At 33.9% G+C, this 10803-nt stretch overlaps 1 protein-coding gene across 3 annotated transcripts in view; it reads right to left on the bottom strand.

Moving 5' to 3' along the window:
• Positions 1–1554: 1554 nt before the first annotated feature.
• Positions 1555–10803, bottom strand: part of LOC106108287 (calcium release-activated calcium channel protein 1-like) — a 35940-nt gene continuing 26691 nt past the window's right edge. Inside the window, exons 1-7 of one of the 3 annotated variants that reach the window (XM_013289425.1) lie at positions 9891–9982; positions 7302–7546; positions 3782–3974; positions 3442–3610; positions 2885–3151; positions 2384–2485; positions 1555–1858 (exon numbers count right to left, since the gene is read on the bottom strand). In XM_013289425.1, coding sequence (XP_013144879.1) covers positions 1713–1858; positions 2384–2485; positions 2885–3151; positions 3442–3610; positions 3782–3974; positions 7302–7546; positions 9891–9899 — 1131 coding nt within the window. In that variant the 5' untranslated portion in view covers positions 9900–9982 and the 3' untranslated portion in view covers positions 1555–1712. Of the gene's footprint in view, positions 1859–2383; positions 2486–2884; positions 3152–3441; positions 3611–3781; positions 3975–7301; positions 7547–9890; positions 9983–10803 lie in introns of those variants that run through there. The other 2 variants (XM_013289417.1, XM_013289433.1) reach the window with 2 other exon arrangements.

Genomic DNA, 10803 nt, shown 5'->3' on the forward strand with positions numbered 1-10803 from the left:
TGTATTTGGAATAATAGTAAAAGCATTTATTTCAAATAGATTGTTTATTATATTAAATCAACAATAAATATCAACATGAGAATTCAAATCCAAACTTAATTTATACAATACTGATTCGAGTTGGTCCCTACTCCATACATATAAATGATCATACAACTATATTGTGACAAATATATATGTAAAAAGTAATTGATTTTAAGTCTTTTCATACAAACTTTTAATATCTTCAATTTCATGAGATTACTGTTAACTATAGTTTAAAAATATGGTACCCAATTATAAATAACCTCAAGAACCGATCAGTTGAAGTTATTTGTAGGAAAAAAAATACTTTACTTTGCCCTTTGCTGTTTTCTCTATTTCTATAACTCTGCAATTGCGGGTGTCTATGGGCAGTGGTCACTTTCCATTTCGGTGGATTAAGGTAGCCGCTTGCTTGTTTGCCACCTTATATTATAAAAGAAAGAAAAGAACCCCCATTGATAATAATCAGATCAACAATAAGTAAAGTTTTAGTTCAATGAAATTTCTATTAAAATATAAATATCACATGTATCAAATAAAATGTTGACAGTTAATTACTTCCGTATACAGGTATCCTTAAAATGGATTGTATTAAATACTTGGTAATAAGATACAGAATAAAAATCAATTTGTGTCATAAATTGTACAATATTCAAATACTAATATTAGAATTAAAATACTCATATAAATATCTTATTAAATAAGTTACACATTTATCTACTAATATTCAATTAATTTCTATTTTACATGTGTATACAACTTGTCAAATATCTTGGAGGCTCAAGCATGCTGTGGGCTCCCTACATCACTATATTTCAGTGACTTGTATGAATATTGAGCCACTGAGATATATGACCACCTCTATACAATTATCCTACGTTTAATTTTTCACTATCTTTTGAACTTAAATACAAATGTGTCCTTTGCAAAATGTAGCAAAAGATTACATAAGTTATTATATTTAAACCTAAATCGTTAAAATATCGTTACGTGTCTTTCCGTCAGTTTTCAAAGCAAACACATGTACAATATTTTTTAAGTCTGTATTCAAAAAGAGAATACATTCAACATGTGTTTCGACAGTGGAAGCTCACAACTGTACCTAATTAAAAATGGAATGTCATCAGTATGAAGTAAAAATGTAAAATTAAAATAAAGTTATCGATTAATGTAGTTGAGTTTGTGACTATTCAAAAATGAACTACATTTTTACCTATGGCCAAAACATATTCAATTTAAATAACAATTGTTGTAGAAAATTTGCACCTAATCATTTTGGATAATCTATAGATTCAAATGAAATGATGAATTAGATTCAAATGTTAAGTTTAGATTAAATTAATAAGCCACAAACATAAAAATTTCATTTTAGTTTTCTAGGTTTAAAGTTTCGAAACATCAGTGAAAACTTTACACTTTAAAAACTCATATCATCAAATTGAAACGTTTCTATCTTGTATCTATTTATAGTATTAATTCGTTTAACACTTTTATTAAACTTACAAATATACAATTACAATACATAAATGATATTTTACAAATATCGAACTTTTTCCGCCAATTTCAATGACAGTGACAGTTCATTCATAGATTAAAAACGAGACAGGTTTGTCTATCGTCCACAGATCTCTTTTTAATCGAATGAATGATCGAATCGAATCGTTAGAAACATCGGTATTTCGTTAGAATTAGAACATGTTGACTTTAACGGTAGCGGTGTCGAGTTCGCGCTTCATTGTCTCGAGCTGTTCGATGTCCTGCACCGATGTCTCGCATTTCTGCACCACCAGCGAGTGGTAGAAGTGGATGGCAAACGCAACGAATACTATTAAGACTGAAAAACAAATATTATTAAGTAAATATATTTCGAAAGAAGTCACTATAAGATATGGAAAGAAACCTTTAGTATTAAAATAAAAAAATGAGAGCACATGAGAACAAAATAATATTATTATAAATATGGCCTAACCAAGAATATAAAATTTTTGATCTGAAGTCTGGCCTCCTTTAGTGAATTAGTTACTTAGTAAGATATATTTTAGACCTAAGAGCGTCCTAACTTTAATGGTATTGTTTAATTTTGCGACTGTTGAAATGTTTATTATCTAACTAGCTCTCGCCCGCGACTTCGTCCGCGTGGAATTAAAAAAAAAAATAAAAGTGAGTAACCTATGTTCTTCCAGACTATCCTCTACATCTAAATTAAGTTTGATTGAAATCCATTCAGACGTATAGGCTACAAACTCTAACAAACATCCATAACTAATAACATTAATAATATAAGGATATATACTTTATATTTGTAAGTTGTTCCTTGCAGCTGTGAGGCAGCGCAGGCTGAGCATCATGAGCACGGTACCTGGTATGACGATGACGGTGGCGGCGGTGGCGGCCGCGAACGAGTAGTCCCAGAACTTCACCCAGCACAGGATCGCTATCTCCACCAGGAATAGGAACAGACCTGGAACAGTTTACACTAATAATTAAACAAGTATAGTTAATAAACGATATTGGAAGAGATCTCTCTGGCTTTTAGTCTTTCTTGTATTTAGTTAATAATTAGCTGTTGCTCCTGACTTCACCCCCATAAAATTAAAAAAAATATAGCCTATGTTGCTCACTGATAACGTAAACTTTTTAAAGGTGAAAGAATTTTAAAAATCGGCCTAGTTTTTGCGTGAATCATATACATACAAAAATCTTTTTTCTTTATATTAATATACATAGATATAGATAACAGATTTAGGAAGATAACTGTATTTGGTACGGTCATTAGTTTTTACTCTTGTCTTTAAATAATAACAAGTCCTTTATCAATATTTAATTCGTAGTTTAAAAGTTAAATTACAAAACAGCATACCTAAAACAGTGCTAAAAGCCCACGCAAGCTCAATGAATCCCCGCATACGTTCGTGCGGAGAGTCCCTGAGCGCGCGGGTGGGTCCCCCGGGCGTCTCCATCTTGCTGACCGCGTCGATATTCGGCAGCAGGTACGTAGAGATCATTAGAGCAAAGATATGCACAGCGACTAACACGGTCGTGCACACAGCGAACATAACGAACAACCATTCGGGCACGTTCGTTGGCTCGTTGATCTGTAACTCTACCATAGCTACCATCGCGAAACCTGTAATACGAAATTAATAATTTTGGGTTCCCATTTAAAGTGAATTCTTTCTTTACAGATAAATCTGTAATAGAAAATATCTATAACTAGCTGTTGCTCGCAACTTCGCTCCTGTAAAATTAAAACATATAGCTTATATTACGCACCGATAACGTATCTTTTTATTGGTGCAAGAATTTTTGAAATCGACTCAGTAGTTTTTAAGTTGTTTCAATACATACAAAAATACAAATCTTTCCTCCTTATAATATTAGTATAGATTTAACCACCAAAAGCCTTGTTAACATTACCTGAGAGCAGTTCGGACGTCGTGGCAGTCGCTTTGAGTTTGGCTCGGGACATATGCAGACGGCGCCAGGAGAGGCCATCTGACGCCAGTCCCGGCACCTCCTCGCCCCAGCCTGCGCCCGCCGCAGCCGCAGACCCAGCTGGCATCGTCAACGCCACCTCACTCACACTCTGAAATTGCAACAAATATTGACTCGAGGCTAATTGCCTTGAGTCCGCAAACAACACACGACTTTATAAAAAAAACATGTATTTGTTACTCCATGCGTAGTACTTCGAGCTCCTCGGTAGGTCCATAAGCGGATGTCAGTTTTAACTACGGCTGTCTAATGCTAGACCAACCTTAATAGACTGACTGCACTGACAAGTCGTTTGTAGATAGCTGGGGCTCAGCAGTACTGTGGTGGCCGTGGATTTGCTGGAGAGCATTCCGTTGGGCGTCACGCTGCCAGGACTACCCTTCTGGCATACGTAGTCCAAGCTGTGCGGAGGGCTGATAGAGATCGTCGGACTGTCGGTCACGCTTACCTTTAACCTATTAAAAAGAAGATTAATTGAATAAAGCACTTACTAATTATCATATCCCACAACCGACATAAATGTTTAGTTACCGGGAAATGCCATTGCATTGGTTTGCAATAGCCGCGTTTGGAAAGCCACAAAATCGCTGATATTAACGTTAAATTGTAATCCTGTACAGAATTTCAATGTAATAGACAGTATTAAGAATTTGCATCATCATTTCCCCTAAACCTAATGTGTCTAACACCACTTACGTCGGGTCTAAGCGTACAAAGTTTTATAAATCCTAAACCTTGATGTTTTGTCTTATTTTTTACCTCCGGCTTCCTGCCAACCCAAGCCAATTTGTATTCGATAATAAATTTCCAAGGAGATAAAACCTCAAGCTTGAAATCTAACAAAACATAATCTCTTATAACTTTATTATAGTTATACTATTGTCTGTTGAGTGAAGTATTGATATATGATCATTGATCTTGTCAGCTGCGGTTAGATCTTGTACATAATCTGTGGACTGGAATTACCAGAATAAGTACATAGGTATTCTTTGTACCTGCATTGTATTTATCGATCAATTCTATACTCTAGCTAGTCCCTTCTCTCCTATTTACGTGAAAAAAACTATTAAGATCTTTCTCTATGCTTTGTACCAACATTTACATACAAAATAGTTGACATAGATATACAAAAACTGGATTCGTCATTAAAAGAAGTATCTATGTTGTTCAGACCTGCATGACGGAGGTCGTAAGCTGTATCGTCCTATAATTAAAATACTCTTAATAATTATCTACGTGGAAAATGGGTGATTAAATTGCAATTATAACATTATGCTATACTAGCTTTCGCACGCGAGTCCGTCCGAGTGGAATTAAAAAAAGTAAGTAGCCTATGTGTTGCTCCCGCCAAATTTCATAGAGATTCGTTTAGTCGTTAGGCCGTCCATCCTTCTAAACTTTCGCATTTATAACTAATATTGTGGTAAGAAGTAAACATATAAGATTAATTCTCCTTTAGGAGATAACCGATAAAAAATTTAAAGGTTGCCGTAACTAAAATATTTTATTTATCACAAGTAGTGACAGACAAACAGTCTGCGACACTCCAAAATTGAAATTAAGTTTTATAAAACCTTGTGCGTCCCCACTTTAGTAGGAGCAAGGAGATGGTTATTTACGATACTTATGTAAGTTTTTCTTCCTTAAAAGTGGATTCCTTCGAAGATAAGATTTATAGGATACTAGCTTTCGCCCGCGACTCGGTCGCGTGGAATTGTGAATACCCGATGTGTTCTTCTAGATTATCTTCTACATCTATGTCAAATTTAATTGAAATCCGTTCAGCCGTTTAGGCTACAAACTTCAACAAACATCCATCTAAACTTTCATATTTATAACATTAAGAAAGACTGTGAGATTCAATTATGATTCATGTTTTTTAAGTAATAGTTTACGCATTTACTTCTTCAATTACCTGTTTCATGATAACGAACGCGTACTTAGTGTAGTTGTTAAAATTGAAAATTTGAAGAAGCAATTGTACTGTTAGCATAATTAACATCTTGTATTTACGCTTTTAAATACACAATTCTTAAGGATAAATTAATAAATCAATGTGAATTTATAATTTGCAAATTTAATGTATAGTTTTTATTTACAATTTGCTCAATCATATTATTAAATGTTTTGCGACACGAGGAATACGGCCTTCTTGAACTAATTATGATGAGCAAAATCTTAGGAAAAAGACGCGCTGGAAGAAGATAAGAAATCGTGGTTGCGAAATATCAAGGAGTGGACGAATATTGCCAGTTTAGAATACCTATTTTGCTTAGCACAAGTCCGGGAAAAGTTCGCTGAGATGACGGCTCACCTCCGTTAATGGAGAGGCACTTAGAGGTAGAGAGAAAAAAACTAGAATTCCGCCTTCTTGCCTACAGTACAGAGTTAAATTTTACTACAAATTCAATATATTTTCTTTAACAAAGCCTTTTCCAACGGCTACTAGGTTTTTAACGGATTTTTTCTATAATTTCCACAGTACACGTAGAGAGTTGTGGTAAGCCATAACTAGGTAAAGCAATGAATTTCTCGTAGTGTTGACGTAAAACTGTGCATTAAACAAGCACTCAACACTTGTCAACACTACGAGTAGGTTTCAAATCGGATTGTTATGTAAATCTACGATATGGTTTCTCTGAGTTTTTCCCGCGTTTATGAGGTAATTCTTTCGTGTAAGTATAGGTAAAATATGAACTAATATTATTTATATGTATTATTATTACATTCGATATCAATTATAGCAATCTTTTGCACGACTGGAATCAGTAAATATGCTATTATGCAGTATTATAAGATAATTAATTTAATTTACCAAAGAGATACAAGATAGATCAAATCAAAATTGTTATTCAACATAGTGCATCTCCTATGTAATGATTCGATTTTTGTTTGTTGAGTTTTGAATTTGTAAATTGAAAATAGAGAAAAACCCTGCACTATGCAGGAAAATTTCTGTTTTCAATTTGGATACCATCAAAAGGGTATTCCCGACAGAGGAACTTTTAGCATTGGAAACCACAAGTATGTACGTGAAGGAATTTGTGTTTAAAAGCCTAAGAGGTCGTATAGTATCTACGATATTAATGTAGATCTGTTATTCCTGCTTAACTACATTTTTTTCAAGAAAGAATAATTAAAATTATTTAAACAGCCATTCTAAACAATTATAAGTAATAAATCATCATCTTTCTCCTTATCCTACTCCCGTAGTGACGCAACAGGTTTTTGTCCTCCACATAACTCTATCATACGTCATCTCAGTCATCACTCCCTTTTTGATCATGTCACCTTTCATGCAATCCATCCATCTCTTTCTAGGTCTACCTATATACCTAGTTGTAAGTAGTAGGTAGTAATAGGTAATCATATTTATTTCACAATTTTACTTGATTTAAATAACATTTTATCGCCTAGAATAATAATCTCGTAGTTTATTTTCCTATCAAAAGTAGGAAACGTCGTTTGCAAACATAAAAACAAGGTTAATCTCTGTTCACCGTATCTTCCGACATTTTTCTATAGTTAAGATGAGAAACAGAGTTTATAAATAGAATCATACTTAAGGATAATATGAATTACCTGTTACAATTTCTTACTTGCTTGAAACGACAAGTTTACTGTAAATCGTGATCTTAATACTACCGAAAACCGATCAGGACTTAAATCTGAGCTTAAATGTAATAAATACCTACCTTCATTTGCTAAATTTAAAGCCGGCCACAATCATCGGCTTTAGTAGCGCTGTTAGTCACAATATTATCATTAACTGATATCCTTACTTGGGTGTAGTTCCGCACTCATAGCTCGGCGGCTTTCCAAAGCAAGGGTACGAGTCACTGAGGCCCAGGCTCTTTGGCCTGAGTTCGTGCCTGAGCCGGTAAGCTCTGTGCGATCTCTCGTAGAGGTGGTCGGTAGTGTGGTACCTTTGGAGCGTACGTGGCCGCGCCTTGCCGCTGGGGGTCTGCGTGCATTGGTCCACGCGGCTCGCGTCTTCCACGCTCGTTACGTAGCTAGCTTCTGATACCTAGAAAAGAAGATTATGTTAATGGGCTGAGGGAGTAAACAGATGAAGGAAGGAAGTTAAACGAGGCAATGCGACGACAACCCAATAACAGAATAGACATGGGATTTTACACAGTTGGCGGTGCAGCCTGTTATATAAATTTAGTTATCAAGATCCAAGTGGAAATCTGTAATCTCTGTCCACACATTCAGGGTTTTAAGCATCTTTAAAAATGTGATCCTTTTTTTTAAATAAACATATTGGCACTGGGTATAGATTAATTACATCAGAAGCTGCATTTTGTTCTTTATTCAATGAGGGAAAATGTCAGTTAGCTATTACGAGTTGGTTTTTTTATTTGACAAATCTAATCCAATAGGCGTGATAAGGGCAAACTGGCTGATGACACAATTCCGACAGTTTAGAAAAACAAAAGTGAAATATTAAAAACATTAACATTGCAAACGATCCGTGAAATGAACACTGAATATGGGAAAACGCGTGGCATGTAATTTAGCAGATTGTTGATTGTTTGTGAACGATTATCGTGAGCCGCTGACATTGGCGGGCTCGACGACGACGTGACCACGATGACAGTTAAAGCATCGACAGTAAAATATTTTTATAGCATTCTACTATCATGTAAACAAGTCGAGACAATGTAAAATTTTACCTGAATTTAAATAAACATCCTTATACTTAGGCCCTGTCTCACCACTGGCTGATAGAGGCTCAAATAGCTTACAAACGTCACTGTCACATAAGGGAACAGAATTCGATATTTCCATCACATATTTTTCACGTTTGATTGTTATCAGACAATTTACAACTTGGTGGGACTGATCCTAAATGTTCATAATTATTCTTAAGACTGTACAAATTATATAAATACGGGATACATTTTCCAATGGAAGATTCGTCGGGAATATTCTGTGGAGGGAAAAAATGTTGAGAGTTCACAATGTTTGTATACTTAGTTCTATAATAAAAATACAAATTTGTTGTGGTTTAATTAGTGAAACCGATTGCGTAGTTTTTAAATGTAAAAATACTTATATACGGATACCATGATTATAAAGTGTAAAGAATTTAAATAGCATGTAAAGAGATTTAACTGTTTTTCAACATTTTTACTACATTTCCAATAACATAATGATAGGCTAGTAGTAATTAACTTTTAATTACTCTTTAATCGTGACGTTACATTAAAACCGTTTTGTTAACTTATTAAGTATTGCTCGCGACTTTAAAATTGAGAAATTTATATAAAAAAAAAAACTTAAAACATTACTCAATAATAACGTAGCATTTAATGGTGAAAGAATTTTTTAAATCGGCCTAGTACTTTTTGAAATATTTCACCACATACGAAAATCCAAAAATAATCGTTTTACCTCCGGCTTTCCTTAAAAAAATCAGACATCTGACACTAAGCTTGAATTTTACAGGTCTTTACTAATTAGTTGTTTTCAAAAACATAGACAACCAAATAAATTATCAGCATTAGTATAAAATTTACCGTGAAAAAGTACGTCATTCATTAGTGTGGTTATAAAATGTATGAGAAGCAATGGATAAAAAATGTTGACTGTAAACTTGAAAGATTTTTTTTAACTGTTTAGTTAGTAACAAAGAAACGTATTGGAACGTAATAAATTCAGACCCATGTATAAATCGAGCATAAAATTTAAATATTTGTAGGTAATAAAAAATTACCGTTACCACTCAAGTTGATTCTGAATTTTAAAGTACTAGCTTTCGCTCGCGATTGTCCGCGTGGTATTAAAAAAAACAAAACCAAATAGCCTATGTGTTCTTCCAGACTATCCTCTACATCTATGCCAAATTTCATTGAGATCCGTTCAGCAGTTTAGGCTTCCAACTCTAACAAACATCCATCCATCCATCCATGCACCTAACCTTTGAATATATAACATTAGTGTGAAGTATGATTTTCACAATTGTATTACTCTTATTAGTAGTTGCCTATTGGAATAAATTCGACCATTATTTTATTAAATAGCTTTATGAATTACACAATTAATTTTAACCGTATCATTTTTTTTCCATCCGTTCTGCAATTCAAAGTTTTCTCTTGATGTATTAATTTATTACGCTTTAAGAGAAAATTGTGTATGTTGTGCTTATGTTATTAAGAAACTATGGCTAAAGGACTATGCAGAAGATCGTTCGACGTCTATAACGGGTTTTATCCCGCTATAGGGCTCACCTTATTTCCCGTTTTATCTCTTGCAAATTACAAGTAAAGAAAAATTGTAACCTTCACAGCCGAAACAATAAAAAAAAGTATTCTGGTCCTTTCAAAACTGTTGGATAAATTAATAAACGATCTGTTAAAATATACCTGATTCATAATGAATGTCTTTCACTTGACGGTTTTAGGATAACTTTTTATATTTCCGGTAGGTACCACACTTTAAAAAAAAACACAATTTTCACTTTGTCACTTGAAACAAATCATTTCCAATTATTTTTATTGTAATAAGAATATAATTGTTTGTCTCAAATCACTAAAAATTTTAATAAAAGTCCGCACGATAATTGGCGGGAAAACTGACATTTCGAGCGACCGCACCTCCACCCGCGGCAGATGGTAAACAACTGCCGGCGATATGGTTCGTTCGGAAATATAAAACAATCGCAATTGAGATGTTTTACCGCAAGCAGCCAGTGACACGTGTTCTAGATGCACACATTTTCTATTGGATTTTCCATCGCTATCAGATAAAGATATTAACTACTAGTTTTCGCTCACGACTCCGTCCGTGTGGAATTAAAAATAACAAAGTGAGTACCTTATGCGTTCTTCCAGACTATCTTCTACATCTGTACCAAATTTCATCGAAGTCAGTTCAGCCGTTTAGGCTTCAAACTCTAACAAACATCCATCCATCCATCTAAACTTTCGCATTCGTAATATTAGTATGATAGTATAAGGTATAATAATCGGAAGACGCTTGCCGCCATATTTTAATTAGGAAAGATAACAGTTGTAAATAATATTTACTTAACAGTTTAAGCATATATTTATTTACTACTTATACCATGATAGAATTACTATTACAATAAATTTAATTTAATACACTAACATGTCATAAGCACAATTTTGCATAAATTCTTTATAGCAAAGGCACTTTGTGAATTAATTTTTTAGGTTTTCGTTACTGAAAAACAAAACCGACTTCCAAACAAAATACACGAAAAACAAAACAAAATGCACTAAAAACAAAACAAAATACACCAAAAACAAAATATTC

This window comes from Papilio polytes, unplaced genomic scaffold, assembly GCF_000836215.1.
Source record: "Papilio polytes unplaced genomic scaffold, Ppol_1.0 DF824269.1, whole genome shotgun sequence".
Lineage (NCBI taxonomy): Eukaryota > Metazoa > Arthropoda > Insecta > Lepidoptera > Papilionidae > Papilio > Papilio polytes.